At 42.6% G+C, this 16,689-nt stretch overlaps 1 protein-coding gene across 1 annotated transcript; it reads left to right on the top strand.

Moving 5' to 3' along the window:
* The first annotated feature begins 3,720 nt into the window (after nt 1-3,720).
* LOC137926067 (proline-rich protein 36-like) lies at nt 3,721-8,423 on the top strand. The gene is made up of 3 exons (XM_068769606.1): nt 3,721-3,779; nt 7,047-7,920; nt 8,345-8,423. The coding sequence occupies exons 2-3, from the start codon at nt 7,069-7,071 to the stop codon at nt 8,351-8,353; spliced, it is 861 nt and encodes a 286-aa protein (XP_068625707.1). The 5' UTR covers nt 3,721-3,779; nt 7,047-7,068; the 3' UTR covers nt 8,354-8,423.
* The last annotated feature ends 8,266 nt before the right edge of the window (nt 8,424-16,689 follow it).

The raw sequence follows: 16,689 nt of genomic DNA, 5'->3' as shown, positions 1-16,689 counted from the left end.
CCAAGTGGATTTTCGCAAATGTACACAATATAACATTTTAAGAATTTTGGCTAATGAAAACATTCGGAGGTCAGCACTATGAACTCCAGTGGTTTACGGGCCACACGAAATTCGGGAGAATCCCCTCATATTAAAGTCGCCTGTGACTACATATACGGTTTTGAGAAAAAATTACTTAATTGTGTAGAAAATTATAGACCTTTGTTTTGCTTACAGAGGTAGATACCACAAGTATAAAGATTTACATAAGGTCTTCGGCTGTCGATTGGAGAAGCGGCTGCGAAGTGACCGGTAATTCTTTACGCGCGGCTATCATCGCGTGACATACGCCACCGCCTCGCGATCGACCAGAGAAACCATAATTCCTCCCGCGGCGCCAAACTGAGTACCTATGATCAAACAACTCGGATTCGAAAATACCACCCGGCAGCCAACTCCCTGTTAAAATAATAAAGTCGCAGCTACCAATTCAGACTTGACAGTGAAAGATGTCGGTTTTTGTTCGTAGACCCCGGACATTTTCACAGTAGATAGCCCACGGCAACAATTATCAAGAGAAAATCAACGAAATACACTTGTCAGTACACATCAAATTTGCTCAGAAGTACATAAAAACATAAAACATTAACTCTATTTTGTTTCAAATCGTATTCTTTCGTAGTTTGTCAATATTATAAGTTATATTTTCCGCGTTTTTCATCTGTTAGACCTCAAAGTTAAAATTAAAACTATTTTCTTTAGGTCTGGTACTCTTTACTCAACATATTAAAGTGTAAGAACCTGGTGGAAGTCGCTGTCGTGCGCGGCTGCCCCTGCTACACTCCAGGGTGGGTAACGAAGATCCCGATCTCGGCCCCGAATCTGCTCCTGGGAAGCCTAAAATGGCTTCAGCTGGTCAATACATTCATTTACATATATTAATGTTACGGTTTGTTTAACAAACAATTCAACTTCATTTCGTTTCCCGCCCTTTCCCTGCACGTGCCGCTGTACAATGTTCATACTTGAGAGCCCGGTCTTTGTCTTAAATTCTAGTTTGAATCAATATTATTATCACTCGAACGTCATGTATCACAATTAGTTTTTTTGCTTCTCCATTATATTATGAGTAATGGAATCTTGTACACTACACGCTACTAAAGTAGCAATTTTTCGCTTAACTTAAGAGAATTATAAAATGTATCCTTAGTCAACTTGAACCTAGGCATCAATTTATTTATGTCTAATAATAAAAAGGCGTCAGTATACTTCTACCACGCGCATGCAATAATTTATTGCATGCGTCTAGCTGTTGAGGAATATTCCTAAACTGACACTGTGTTTTATGGAGTGTGAATATTTTTATTTACTCTATCTACACTTGTGATTAAATCCTTTCTTCATATAAACGCTACTATATAAACATATAAACGCTACTTTATTGATGTAAATAAATGTACCCCGTGCATTAACAATGCAGTGCAACATGTATTATAAACATTATTGCATATATCACATAGCAAAGAACCAAAATTATATATCCTCAATTATCTGACAATATGTTGATTTCAATTACTTAATTATTGGTATGTAAAGAGATTTTTATTTTCTATGCTATCAGTCTGCTTAGTGATTGTACATGTTCTCTTTAAATCTTGTTAATGTTTTTGTAAGCAATCCTGTTGACATTGTGAGCAGCTGTAAAAGTGTTCATTTAACCAGGACTCAAATCTTTTTATTTGCCATAAGTACATGTTCCTGTATCTGTCTTTGTGAAAAACCATATTTATTGTTCATTGAATCTAAAGATTGTTGCAAAGGTAAAGCTTCTCATTGAATATTTCTTAATACAATCTCAGATTTTGCTTTAATCATATGTAATTTATTATTATATAATGACAAGCCATCCTTTTTTATATGAAAACATTTTAAATATTATATTTATTTTAAATTTTGAAAAATGTTTTTAATTTGCTATACCTATTTGATTCAATATATTTTTAATGAGAATTAAATGTACATTAATGATACATGAGACACACAAGTCAACTTTGTGAGGTCAATAATAGGCTCAATCAACATAATATAACCAAAAGGATATTTAATTAATTGATTATACAAGTTCTGAGTTGCACTGGCTCCCTAGGCTCTTTGTTTGTTCATGTGAAGTGATTGATTTCCTGGCCTCAGAAAGGCTACTCATTAGTTGTGTAACACGACTCAAAGCCTTCTCATGTTCATCTCTGCATTAGTTGAATACACAGTGACACAGATGGTCATACATGATAAATATTCATGTATTGTCTACTACAATTTAAATAGACCATCCCTTTCTTTAATTTAGATCTTCAATAGTTTACACTTGCAATTTTCACTTCGCTTTCTCCTACTCTCCTTAAGTAGTTGGTTACCAAGTTCCCTTGAAGATTGATGTTTGATGATGATTGTTCCATTGAAGTTTCTTAAAGGGCTGTCTTCAGATTTTTATTATATTTTATGTGCTGGTTAATTAGTTACAGGATACTAAATAAATCACACAAGGAGATTTTTTATACAAAAATATTTTATTGCAATTATTTTTTATGTACAGATACAGTTTTAATTCTTCTTTTATTTTATCTTAAGTCTAACCCTTAAATGCATGATTTTTTATTACTTCCGAATAAATTAAATTGGATAGGAAAATTTATAAAAATTATGGAAAAAATAAAGAAAAAAATCATAATAATATAAATAATATTTTATTTCAAAAAAATATTGTTAATGCATATCTACATTAAACACAACAAATAATTTGCAAAATACACAATTATTATCAAAATTATAACATGAAAACGTTACACTTACCTTTTATCTTTTTTAGAAACAATTTTTCCTTGTATCTTCCGACACTATTTTGCAAAAAACTGATTGTAATAGCCGCGGGAACTAGTGTAATAACCGTTTGGCGCCAAATATATGAAATACGAATTTTTTAAAAACTTCCTGTCAATATTTGGTTTTTGCTTTCATAAATCAACGTATAAATATTAAATTTATTTAAAAAGTAAAATAAATACAACTTGGAACAAAACGTAATGAGCCATGGGCTATTAAAGCGTGCGATGTAGATCTACATCACCATGCATTTAAGGGTTAAGATATGTCTGTGGCATACATCTATATCTTTATTTTCAATCTACAAGTAATGTGAGATAACACAGCGTCAAAGGCTAAGTGAAAAAAAGTTTTAGCATGTAGTGTTAATTTCGTGACTTAAGTTTAAATTTAAACAAAAAAAAAACTTGTAATTTGTAAAGTGAGACTAAGGAGGAGTGTCGGCTTAATATCAGAAGACGTCTGTGAAAACTATGTTTAGTTCCTTTTGATCGAAAAACCCCAAAATTTCCACAGCAACGGCATCGTGTTACTTCATACAAGATGACAAAGTCGTCAAAGAATGTGACACCCACATGCTACAGTTTATGTAAACTTTGAAAAATATCTCAAATTTTTATTTGCCTGTTTATCTGTCCTTGGTTTTTTTTCAATAAAGTTTGCATTGGGGCATATGTTTCTCATGTAAAATTCAAACCAACCTCACAAGAATTTAAAATTTTGCGGGTTTATGAATTATGAATGTCATACCTTACCATTTTAAATTTGACGCAATATAGCCGTGCTCAGGTCGTGATGTTGGCAGAACTGTCAGACTTGTGTAGTATCTATGGTTTGCGCCTGCACTCGTCTCGAGCTCACTCCTATGAGATTGTCTTTAGGCGCATTGGTGGATTTCTTCTCAGCAAGTATTTCACTATTCGGTAATTAATAATATCTTTTACATTTTTTCGTACCTCTTATGAATGAGCCTTTTTTTAAGTTGAAAATAGTTAAATTAAAAATATTACAGTAGAAGTAGCAATTTTTAGATAATTTTTTCGCAAGTGGCTTTTAGTGCGTAGTTTCAAAAGTGCCGGAATCTGAAAAATCTCGTCGAAATAGAAGACCATTACAACTGCGCTGGTGTCGCACCGCTCGCGGACAACATTCAATGTCTCCTCAATAAGAGTAAAAAGTATTACATGTTTCATATTTCTTAAATTTATTCTCTTATGGAACCGTTACCATTATTAATTTGAACACTGTATGTATATGTAGAATGTATCTCCTACAATAAGATTTACACGTTTTCAGTCATCAACACTAATAAGTTTAAAAAAATCGTGTACACTTTAAAATCGTCTCTACCCTACAATAATCTTTTTTCCACAATTAAGCGGTTTTACTACGCTGAATGTATTATATATTTTTTCTCTTAAGTTTTTTTTGTTTTATTTATCTTTGAGAGTTGACAGCTAGGTTTATAATATTACATTTAAAATACTGACAAATTAAAAGTTACTACTTAAAAAAGCAGAATGCTCTAGAGCGAAGACATTACAATTTGGCTGTGTATTAGACAGAGAACGAGAAATACGCAATAAATAGATTTTTTATTTAATTATCTTTATTAAAGAGAATTACTATTTTTGTAAGATAGCACAATAAACCAAAGTTGAGACTAAATAAATTAGAAACAAAACAGAACAGTTCAAAACTAAGCAAAGCCGTAGCAATGAGTGGCAGTGAATGAGAATAAAAAACTGAGAATAAGAACAAACGCGTAGCCCATCGTTTGTTAAATTACTCAAGTAGTAATACCGTCTCTGTATATAAGGGTTCGTATATAATTGCAGTTCAATCTCGCTAACTATTAGGTATCTCTTAAACTTATTGTTTTTCGCTCGCGGCGCCACAAACTTTTTCAGTAACCTCTGTTACCCTTAGCGCGTTGTATGTGCGCAGGCGCCGCGTGATTGTAAAACAAAGTGGTGATCGGTCGACAAAGCGTCCAACACCGCGCGCGCGTGTTCAACTTGAGAATTGCAAATATGTGGTCAACGTACTTGTGACTTCGTTTCATTTTGTTTTATTCTTGTGCCACCCGCCGCCCCGCGCTCGGCGACTGTTCAGAGCTAAGGTTTTGTGTACGATGAGATGATCTTACGTCAGTGTTGGTGTCACCAACTAATGCGTTTGCTCAGCTCCTTTACATAATGTGCTTATTTCTTTTAGGAGGTATATATAAAGCCAACATAATTACAGAATGATGAGAATTTGTTTTTTAAATACCTAATGAACTTTCAAACTTTTGTTGGGCAGCAGTATTTAACCTAAAATAATTTTTTAACTAAATAATCATGAAGCCGCCCCGTCGGATAGAATGGAGAGAAAAACATGTTATAGCTTGGTATATTATTCAAATTGATAGCTTTCGTAATTACTATAACATTCAAAGGTATTATATTGGTATAAGACCATATCTCTAAATTTTAAGACGATTATATAATTGTTTTTATAACAAGGGCGTTTCTCTCTAAAATAAAATTTTAGCTTAATACCGACGTACACCAATAACAATAGTTTTTCATTTTAATATAAAGTACACTATGTTGCTTGCAAAATAAAGAAAGACAATTAATGTGTACAATCTACTTTACTTTTTATAATCAGTTAAAGTATTAATGAAGTTAAAAACGACATTGGCTGCATTGTTTCAATGGAAGGGCGCCGCCGCTGCTCGCGGCCGCGTCTCTGGAGCACCGCTGCACTTAACACGCAACATTAAAGAATCTAATACAACTTTGAAGAAATATATTTTCTTGACATCTCCCAACAAGTAAAGCAAAGCAAAATGACATAACTTTCCTGTTTTATTTAGATATTCGAGTAAGTCTTGTAATGTAAAATAAACTTGGATCTGTTGTTTTTAGTGACCTGAATCAATTTTACATATCGTCTTGATAGATTTTTAAGTAATCCTAAAAGTTCAATCTTCAGCTCATCCAATCTGTTCCAATTTATTTTTTTTCCATCTCCCACAAATATCATGCCCCCTGTGTTGCATTCAAAGTGAGTTTTATTTTTATTAAATATTTATTATAGCTTTGTTATTTTATTGAATTCTCTATATATGCTCCATTCAGTATCACTTTTGCCCCCTTTTTTAGTTATAATTTAAAAAAAGGAAACATTAAATTAAAATAGGCAACGTCTGTATCGTCTAATAAGTATTTTGATGCAAAAACAGTCACTGGTTGTTTTTTTTTTCTGTACACATTCACACCGGGTCTTGTGTGTTAACTGTGTTTGCTGTGCTGGCTGTGCGTGCTGTCTTATTATTTTTTCATTTCTTACAATCTGATTTTGTTTACAAGTTTTGGTTAAGTCTTTCATTGAGGCCATTACAAAATAGGAATTATGTTCCTTTTGGAAATGTTTTGAATTCTCTTGAGTTTATTCCCGCATATTGATCTGTGAGCGACATTCCAATTGTAATAGAGTTGGACTCTGTTACTTTATTTATTAGTTTAACAAAATCATTGCAACTTTCTGTTTTTGAAGTAATTATATGAGCATTTAGTGCGCAGTGGTCCAGTAGGAGGTCTAAATGACATTTAGTCGAACACTGACCTCCAAAATATCCAACTGTGTCTATTGAGACAACTTTTTAAGGCTTTGTGTCAGGGCTTAATGTGAACATAAAGTTTTTCACTTACTGCTTCTTTAATATCTGTTTACTGCAGCATCAGATTTTTTGTAAACTTGGGGTAGTCTGGTCTTTATCGTGGCGTATTTATCTGTTTAGCTAGTGGGTTATATAGAATGTCAGTTATTTGTTGCAGATCTATTTATTGGCGTTGTTATAGGACGTGGCGATACTTCTGGTTATTTAAAACTTTGAACGGATCGACGACGGCTTCGAATTATATGAACCAGGCCCTAGGTATGTCCCTATAAAATGGCATTAACCGCGATTGTACTAACACAGTAGCGATGTCAGAGAGCTCTTGAGGCTTGACAATTTCGGCGCTGAATGAAAGCAACGCCGAGGAGCCACGCCAAGGACTTGACAAAATTTACGTAATGAGCACGGACGAAGTACAGGATACGAAGGATAATCGATTCGTTCGGTCCGCCTAATGCTCGGCGATGCGGCGCGAGCCCAGCGCAGCGCACGCCCGAGTGATGATCGTCTGCACTTGCAGGTGTCAACGCTCCGCTGTGCAGATGTGTTCCCGTCCGCGAGTTCGTGCCCCGCCGCGCGCCCTCGTGCGCCCGCACGTGCGCCCGCGACGGCGCGCTCACGCACCCCCGCGCCGCCAGGCACCCTCACACTTTCTCCTGCGCCTGCGCGTCCGTGTCCCTCGCCACGCTGCTGCTGCGCAGCGCGTTCGAGCTCCGCGGCGGTCCCGAGACGCACCGCGTGCACGTGCCACACGGCGCGCACCGCGACCTGCCCCGCCGCCTGTCCCGCCACTTGCCCCGCCGCCTGTCCCGCCGCTGGCCCCGCCACTTGCCCCGTCACTTACACTGCCGCATGTCCCGCCGTTTGCCTCTCCGTTTGCCCTGCCGCTTGCCCCGCCATGCGCCCCGCCGTCGCAGCCTGAGTGGAGCAGCGGCGAGGACGCGGCACTACGACGCGCTCTGCGCCTACAGCGCTGGCCGGCTTACACGTACGGTGCACGCACCCCCAACTGGGAGTGGGCGGCTGAGCTGGTGAGCGATGTGACGCCCGCTTACCGCTCGCCGGACACGTGTCGCGACCGCAGCAATCTGCTCGAACTCGACGACACCGTGCGCCCGCTGCTGCGGCGCGCGGACGCGCTGCGTGCGGCCAGCGAGCGGCGCCGCGCCGCGCCGCCTCGCCCCCGCGACCCCTCGCCGCCCCATATGTTCAGCAACCGGGCGCTGCTCGCCGTAGACTACGATATCGACTACCACGCGCCGCCCACGCCAATGGAGATAGCCTCACGGCGCGACCGCAGCAGAGCCCCGACGCACAGCGCCGCGCCGCTCGGAGCCGACCAGCAAGTCGTGCTTGCTACTGTAGTGTTCCAGGTTGTCGCGCCACGCGGGCATGTGGGTAAACGTTTTATGCGTCTCTTCATCATCATTTCCGCCGTAGAATATCCACTGCCGGCCAAAAGGCTCCCCCATAGATTTACAATAAGTTAAGAGTCCGCATCTTCGACGACCTTAACAAAGTCAGCTGCACAGCACCCCGTGAGCGCTCTGCGCCGCGCCAGCCGGTGCAATGTCCATTTCGGAGCATTAAAGCCCCAGCGGCCCGTGTGATCTATGCGTTGCTTTCTGTTACGCGTCTACTGCGATACAATTGTCTCGACCTTTAGATATAAACGTGACACCCTTCTTAAAAATGCGAAAGCCCAAGACGCGGAGGGTAGCCGGCGTCTCCTCAGGGAACGCTGGTGCTGGTCCGAACCGTCGCGCAACGGGTGTTGGACTGGTGACACTTTACTAACGACAGTTACGAAATACGCAGCGGCGCTAAGAGGGCGGAGAGACAGGTGCGCCGCGACATCGCGCGCAACAGCAGCGACAGCACGCGCGGCCGCAGCACGCGCGGTCGCAGCACGACACGCAACAACAATAAAACAATGTTATCAAGCACGTGTCTCAATTTTTATTCAACCCGTCCTTGTACACACTAATTCTTTAATTCATTTATTCGATCCCTCACTCGGCCAAATCGTTCAGTGGTACCTCTTCTTTTTATGGTCCTAGTGCATTATTAAAAGCAATAAGCAAGTAATTTTTCTTGTTTTATTCGTTTTGGCTCTAGACTGCTTTACTTTACAGAAATTCAAAAGTTCATTTCGTTCACTTTGTAATACGATATTGCCATGTGCCGCTTCAAATAGGTGACCTGGTGTTCAATACACACGAAAAGAAATAGCAGTGTGCTCGTACAAAACTTATTGACAAGGCAGGAGGAGAAAATTAATTCGCAATAATATTTACAGCTAACACATAGACACAGCGCCGTGTATATAGTATAGCATATTTTGTGTAGATGCTGTTTCTAGAGGCGAAGTCTGTCGATGTATAGAGTAAGCCCATGACGTTTATTTTTTGGGAAACTCGAATCCTGTAATATAATAATATAGTTCACGGACCCCTCCGTTCCGTGAACTCGTTTCCGATGAAGCTGTAAAAGCCGCAAGGCTATTGGTGTATTTTTTAATTTCTGGTTCACGCACCAGTTGCAGGACTTGAAATGCACAAAGAGGCTCCAAATCATAGCTACCGTGTTCCAGGTGATAGATCTTGGGTATTGTAAATTTATGGGCTTTTGCGAATATTTTGATTCATCTCGAATAAACCTAATTCACGTATTTAAAGTTTAGAAGCGGCCAGACCGCGCAGTGGCGGCAGTTATTAAACGCGAGCGCCCTATGGGCGGCTTCTTATGCGAACATTTTGTTTCATCTCAAATAAACCTAATTCACGTATTTGTAGTTTAGAAGCGGCCAGCCAGTGCAGAGGCGGCAGTTACGAGGGTCAAACTGAAAGTTCTTAGAAAATCAAAAACTAAGCATTCTAGCAAGTTATTAGTTTTATTATAACTTTTCAAAATAGCGTCCATTTACATCAATACATCGCTGCATTCGATGGAACCATTGAGAAAAGCACCTTGCCCACTCGGCCTTAGGGGTCTCTTCGACGGCGTTTTGAAACGCAGCCACTGCTTCTTCGGCGTCCATAAAATGTTTTCCTCGAAGTTTTTCTTTTATTTTCGGGAATAAATAAAAATCGCAGGGTGCGAGGTCGGGGCTATACGGCGGGTGACCCAGTAATTCCACGTCTGAGGTCGCCAAATAGTCGATCGTTTGCCTGGCGGTGTGCGACGAGGCATTGTCGTGATGAAGGAGGATCCTGCTGCGAGGTCGTTTCTCTCGAACTTTTTCCAAGACAAGTGGCAAACAGTTGTTAGTGTACCACTCTGCATTAACCGTTTTCTGATCCTCTAAGACAACTGTCGCGTAATGACATGTCTTTCCGAAGAACGAGGCCAGCATCTTTTTTCCAACACTTCGACCTCTCTTCACTTTAGTTGGCAACTCTTCGGAAGGAAACACCCACTGAGCAGACTGTCTTTTGGTTTCCGGATCATAACAGTAAATCCAGCTTTCGTCACCCGTTAGTATGTCGAACACAGCATTTGAGTCACCTCCGTTAAATTTTTGGATCATTTCTCGGCACCAATCAACATGGCGGAGTTTTTGAGCCTCGGTCAAATTATGCGGTATCCAGCGGGCACAAAGCTTCCTGACCGCTAAATGTCCATGGAGGATTTTGTGCACTTGACTCATACCTATGCCTAGACTTGTCCGAATCTGCTGATAGGTCACTCTTTTGTCAGTCTCTATCATACGCCGCACAACACTGATATTGTCTTCAGTCGTCGCTGTAGAAGGCCGTCCCTCACGCAAATCATCGGTGAGTTTAGTTCGACCACGTTAGAATTCATTAAACCAGTTGTAAACTGTGGCACGAGATGGGGCTTCATCGTGAAAAGCCAATCGAAGTCTATCATAACTTTCTTGTTGACTTATATGACATCGAAAGTCATAAAAAATCATTGCACGAAAATTTTCTCGGCTTAAATTCATTCTGACGTGCACAGACAATTTTCAATTTGCCGCCAAATTGTAAAACAAATGACAAATGAATGAAATGTATACTCAATATTATTGGTAAAGAGTTCTATTTTCAAAATTTAAACTTATTTTTTTAATATAATGCTTTTAAGTTGCCAGTTCTAAAAACTTTCAGTTTGGCCCTCGTATAAAACGCTCACGCCCTATTGACGCGTTTTATTAACATTTTGTTTATTACTGGAAAAATACCTTATGTCACGATCATAGGGCTTGATGTTGGTGCCCCGTATGTCGGACTCGATCTAGATCAATACCGACTAAAAACAATCCTCTCTCTTCGGTATCCCCGGTCGCGGGAGATACGCTCGGTAACAGCCGTGGCCGGATATCATCTGAGTCAGGTAGTAGTTCAACTCTCCATGATCTCGGTTCACCCATGACTCTAGGTTTGGTATAAGCTTACGCGTCCATTTTCCTTTCGTCGACTTATCCCAGGACGATTGCCACTGTTGCAAGCTTTTCAGTCTTCCCCGAATTCTAAGTTCAGCTGAAGTTGGGTCTGATTTGCTTTTTTTGCTACGGTACAGATCAGTTCTTTCGTCTGCAAGAAGCGCAACAGGAACCATACCTGCTATCACGCATGCTGCATCCTCCGATACTGTACGAAAGGCGCTAGCTACCCGTAGAGTGCTGACTCTATAAACAGAGGCGATTTTCCGTCGGGACTCCTGTTTGCTCAGTGCGTCGGACCATATGGGTACTCCGTACATAAGCACTGACGTAGTCACCGACGCTAATAACTTCCTTCTGTTTTGCTTGGGACCTCCGACATTAGGCATGAGTCGGCAGAGTTTAGCTGTCACCAGAGACGCCTTCGCTGCTGCTCTCTCAGCCTGATCTTTAAAGTTTAGCCTATGGTCGATCATTACTCCTAGGTACCGTATAGCTGGTTGAGTTGCGATTTCACAGCTGCCGACATTGAGTGTGATGGTCTCCGCAACTCTCCTGCCAGTAATGAGCACTGCTTCCGTCTTCTGCTCAGCCAGTTCTAGTCCGACTGACCTCATCCACAGGGTGATTACTTGGAAGGATCTTTCAAATGCCCACTTCACTTCCTCCACGTGTTTCGCTACTATAACGACTGCTAGATCATCAGCGAATGCGACGAGTTTAGTTTCGCTGGGTAGATGTTTCTTTAGGAGTCCATCGTACATAGCGTTCCACAAAAGTGGCCCTAGTACTGACCCCTGTGGGACGCCTCCGGTGACTTTGTACTCTTCCGTCCCGATTTCCGTAGTGTATATGAGGACCCTATCAGAGAAGTAACTAGCGACTATTTTACGTAGGTATAGAGGTACATTCAGTGAGCTAAGTGCCCCCATGATGACCTCCCATTTTGCTGAGTTAAAGGCGTTTTTAATGTCCAAGGTGGCAACCAGGCAGTATTTTATCGAGCCTCTCTTCCATCTTTTCCCAGACACTGCTAGTTTTGCTATATTGACTACTTGCTCTATAGCGTCCAGCGTAGACCGGCCTTTTCTGAACCCATACTGTGAGTTAGCTAGGTGGGGTTCAACTGCTGCTTCGATCCTGCTGTGGATAATACGTTCTAGTATTTTCCCCGCAGTATCCAGCATACAGAGGGGCCGGTATGACGATGGCTCGTCTGGTGGCTTCTTACCTTTAGGGAGAAGTACCAGTCTCTGTCGTTTCCACGCGGTAGGAAAGGTGCCTTCCAGTAAGCAGCTATTGTAGGTCTCCAAGAAGACTCCTGGTGTTGCTACAACAGCTTGCTTAAGAGCTACGTTGGGGATCCCATCCGGTTCCGGAGCTTTGTTGTTTCCAACCCTACCGCATGCTACCATTAGCTCCTTCTCGGTAATAGGAGGGATCTCATTCGGATCCACAATCCCTAGTTGAAAGGAGGATTTTGGTTGCGTGGGGAACAGAGCTCTGACAATTCTTCCCAGTAGAATAGGACAAGTGGGCGTTGTATTCTCATGTCTCAGTTGTTTAACTACAACCTGGTACGGCTTGCCCCATGGGTTCTTTTCAACCTCTTCCAACAATATTTTCCACGCGTTTCTCTTGCTCTCTTTAATGGATTTATTTAATTTTAATCGCGCTTCCTTATATTTGTCGTAGAGCTGCTCGAATTGTGGTGTTTTCCGAGCCCGTTGGGAGGTTCTACGCGCCTTAACACATATTTTCCTAAGCTCAGCAATGTTATCATTCCACCAGTACACCGGTGGGGTTCGGTTGTTGTTGCGTCGCCTTGGCATTGTTGCATCGCAGGCCTCGGTCAGCCTCCTTATGATTTCAGCCGCCTTTTCACTGGCACTTTTGGAAAGCAGTGGTCGATCCTCGAGTGCTATCTTGACCAGGCCGGGATCATACATGCTAGTCCTCCAACCCACTGAGCCAGTTCTTGTGTGTGGTACTCTATTTGTATTTGGCTTACATGATACCTCCCAGTATATGGCACAGTGGTCGCTAGCGGTGTAAGTATCCGAGATCTCCCAACTGTTATTTCCTCTTGCCAGTGTACTGCTGACGAAAGTGAGATCCACAATTGAGCTCGCCTCGCCTCTTGTGAACGTGGGTTTATCGCCTGTATTAAGTAAGGCGACGTCCAACAGTGACATCGCTTCCAGAAGCTGGCAACCTCTAGTGTTAGTAGCTTTACTACCCCAGTCCACTGCCCAAGCGTTAAAATCTCCAGCTATAGCTACCGGGGAGTACATTCGGGCATCCTCCACTAATTTGGCCAGGAACCGGACGAACTCATCGTGTGTTAGGCTAGGTGGTGCATAGCAACTGTAGAAATGTACTCCATTAAATTTGGCTCTTACAAATCCAGAACAATTATTTTGATTACCCTGGAGAGGTTTAGTGCCACATGCCCAGATGACAGCTTTTCCTTCCTTATCGGTGATCCAGTTTAGGCCACTGATGTGCTTATAGGGTTCCGAAATTAGTACTATGTCTAATTTTAGCTCCCGTACAGTCTGCATGAGTAGGTCTTGGGCAACCTCACAATGATTAAGATTAATTTGTAGTACCTTGATCATTTTTGAGGCTGTCTTAACATCTGAAGTGCTTTTTTAAATACAGGGCAATGACCACATCCTGCAATGTGAGCACAGTCTTCGGAATTCCCAATGTCAACACAGAGGACACATCGGGCTTCCTTACCGCACTCTTTGGCTTTGTGGCCTATTTCCCCACATTTGATGCAGCTCTTCGATCTGTCATGTTTGTTGCTGCATTTGTTTGCAACGTGACCATAGTGCCAGCACCTGAAGCATTTTATAGGCCTTTGAGTAGCTCTTATTCTACAATTGACCCAACCTATCTTGATGTTTTGCCGCTCTGTTAAGGTTCTTGCCAGTTCTGCTGCTACTCTAACAGAAGCCGTAAGTGTTCCTCCGTATGCTTTGCGAAGGGACTTGACACAGTGTTCAGAAATTTGGCTTCCTCCGCCAGTTATTTTCTGTAGGGCTTCTACGATTTCAGGCACCGTCGTGGTTTCGTCTAGGTCCTTAATCTCTAATTCCTGTTCAGGTACTTTGCATACTACCGTAGCATCTTTTCCAAGAACTGTGGAAATGGTGTTTCTTATCTCCTGCGTTTTATCTTTTTGATTTTTCGCTAGGATAAGAAGCATATCGCCCGTAGCCGTCCTTCTAATTTTATCAACACATTTGCCTATATGATCCGCGGAAGCATCTTTTTTGACCCGCTTAAGGATCTCGGCGTACTGATCCTTCTGGCTTGGGCGAATGATAAGAGCACTCGGACGCGTTGCTACTTTCTTCTTGGGTTGCTTTTTCTTTTTTACCTCTTTCCACACCGAGTGATCGTGTGGAAGTGGCGGCTTTGGCTTCAGCTCTGGCCTTACCGTAACTGCTAAGTCCGTTGTATTAGCTTTTCGCAGTTTCGGTGCCTGGCTGATCTCCAAGGGTGAAGAGCGTTCCGTCCTTTTGACTTTTCGCGTTTTTCGGCTCTTCGGTGTTGCCGATTTGCTTTCTTCTTCGGTTTCTTTTACAGTCGTGTCCGAATACAATCTGTAAAGAGACGGTGACGTTTGCACTTCTCCTACAGATGTGGTGGCGTTTGATTTTCCGACGCTTCCAATTTCCCTGGTGATCTTTGCAAACGATGTACCTAGCGCGGCCACATGTTTGCGGATCTCTCCATGAACGTTTAATTTGCCCTTTATGTACTCCGCCAGGGCAGTGATTGTATTTTCGTGGAGCTGTAATGCCTTCTTCAGCTCCATATTACTTTCATTTTCGTTTGTTTTTTTTATTAATTTATCCATGCTGTTCCCACGAGAACCTAGGGAAATATACAGTCCGCTTCGGCAGAGCCCCGGTTACCGAAGTAAGGCCACTTAAGTACGCCTGAGGTGGGACCTGGTACCCTCAGGGGAGCGCTTGCGACGACCATTCCCTGTCGCCTTCCAGTCCTGGGCACGCTAGACCACTGACATCGGGTTGTGTTTTGTCCGCGAGGGCTATTTTATTTCACCCCTACCCTGTTTCGCAAATTGCGACTCTCGGGCTTTCCCCTATCCGCAACCTTGGGGACGCGCCACGTAGCAGTACACCTCAGCCCGTGGAGGTAGGTAGGTAGGTAGGTAGGTAGGTAGGTAGGTAGGTAGGTAGGTAGGTAGGTAGGTTTTTTTTTTTTTTATAGAGGTTTAAAAATACCTTTACGTATCATAGGGCCTTATGTTGGTGCCCCGTATGTCGGACTCGATCTAGATCAATACCGACTAAAAACAATCCTCTCTCTTCGGTATCCCTGGTCCCCACGGCATGGCCGTTAGGCATTACTTCGCGGGGGGATTTAGCCGCAGCTTTCTCTGATAGAGTGGCTGTTCAGGCCAACTTCCTCCGCTCTTGCTCTATTTTACGCAACTCCTTTAGCACCGTCGTACAGTACGCGCTCGTAAGTTCCCAGGCCGAAGGCGAGGATAGCATTGTAGCTATCAGAGTTTCAGGATAGATTTTGCATCCTACACCTTCTTCCCAAGACCTCCTGGCTTCGTTAAATCGGGGGCAGACGAAAAAGACATGCTCTGCATCTTCAATCATTCCGACACAATTAGGACAGTCAGGGGAATCTTCGTATTTGAACCTATGGAGATACGCTCGATAACAGCCGTGGCCGGATATCATCTGAGTCAGGTAGTAGTTCAACTCTCCATGATCTCGGTTCACCCATGACTCTAGGTTTGGTATAAGCTTACGCGTCCATTTTCCTTTCGTCGACTTATCCCAGGACGATTGCCACTGTTGCAAGCTTTTCAGTCTTCCCCGAATTCTAAGTTCAGCTGAAGTTGGGTCTGATTTGCTTTTTTTGCTACGGTACAGATCAGTTCTTTCGTCTGCAAGAAGCGCAACAGGAACCATACCTGCTATCACGCATGCTGCATCCTCCGATACTGTACGAAAGGCGCTAGCTACCCGTAGAGTGCTGACTCTATAAACAGAGGCGATTTTCCGTCGGGACTCCTGTTTGCTCAGTGCGTCGGACCATATGGGTACTCCGTACATAAGCACTGACGTAGTCACCGACGCTAATAACTTCCTTCTGTTTTGCTTGGGACCTCCGACATTAGGCATGAGTCGGCAGAGTTTAGCTGTCACCAGAGACGCCTTCGCTGCTGCTCTCTCAGCCTGATCTTTAAAGTTTAGCCTATGGTCGATCATTACTCCTAGGTACCGTATAGCTGGTTGAGTTGCGATTTCACAGCTGCCGACATTGAGTGTGATGGTCTCCGCAACTCTCCTGCCAGTAATGAGCACTGCTTCCGTCTTCTGCTCAGCCAGTTCTAGTCCGACTGACCTCATCCACAGGGTGATTACTTGGAAGGATCTTTCAAATGCCCACTTCACTTCCTCCACGTGTTTCGCTACTATAACGACTGCTAGATCATCAGCGAATGCGACGAGTTTAGTTTCGCTGGGTAGATGTTTCTTTAGGAGTCCATCGTACATAGCGTTCCACAAAAGTGGCCCTAGTACTGACCCCTGTGGGACGCCTCCGGTGACTTTGTACTCCTCCGTCCCGATTTCCGTAGTGTATATGAGGACCCTATCAGAGAAGTAACTAGCGACTATTTTACGTAGGTATAGAGGTACATTCAGTGAGCTAAGTGCCCCCATGATGACCTCCCATTTTGCTGAGTTAAAGGCGTTTTTAATGTCCAAGGTGG

The sequence above is a fragment of the Battus philenor genome, unplaced genomic scaffold (assembly GCF_028537555.1).
Source record: "Battus philenor isolate CCGP_79_NKW_IND1 unplaced genomic scaffold, ilBatPhil1.0.hap1 SCAF_28, whole genome shotgun sequence".
Taxonomy (NCBI): Eukaryota; Metazoa; Arthropoda; class Insecta; order Lepidoptera; family Papilionidae; genus Battus; species Battus philenor.
Note: the sequence above shows the minus strand (reverse complement) of the source record. Positions and strands in the feature narration are given on the sequence as shown.

Coding starts and splice junctions, on each gene's coding strand:
- LOC137926067 (XM_068769606.1), top strand. CDS start 7,069: ATGTGTTCCCGTCCGCGAGTTCGTGCCCCGCCGCGCGCCCTCGTGCGC.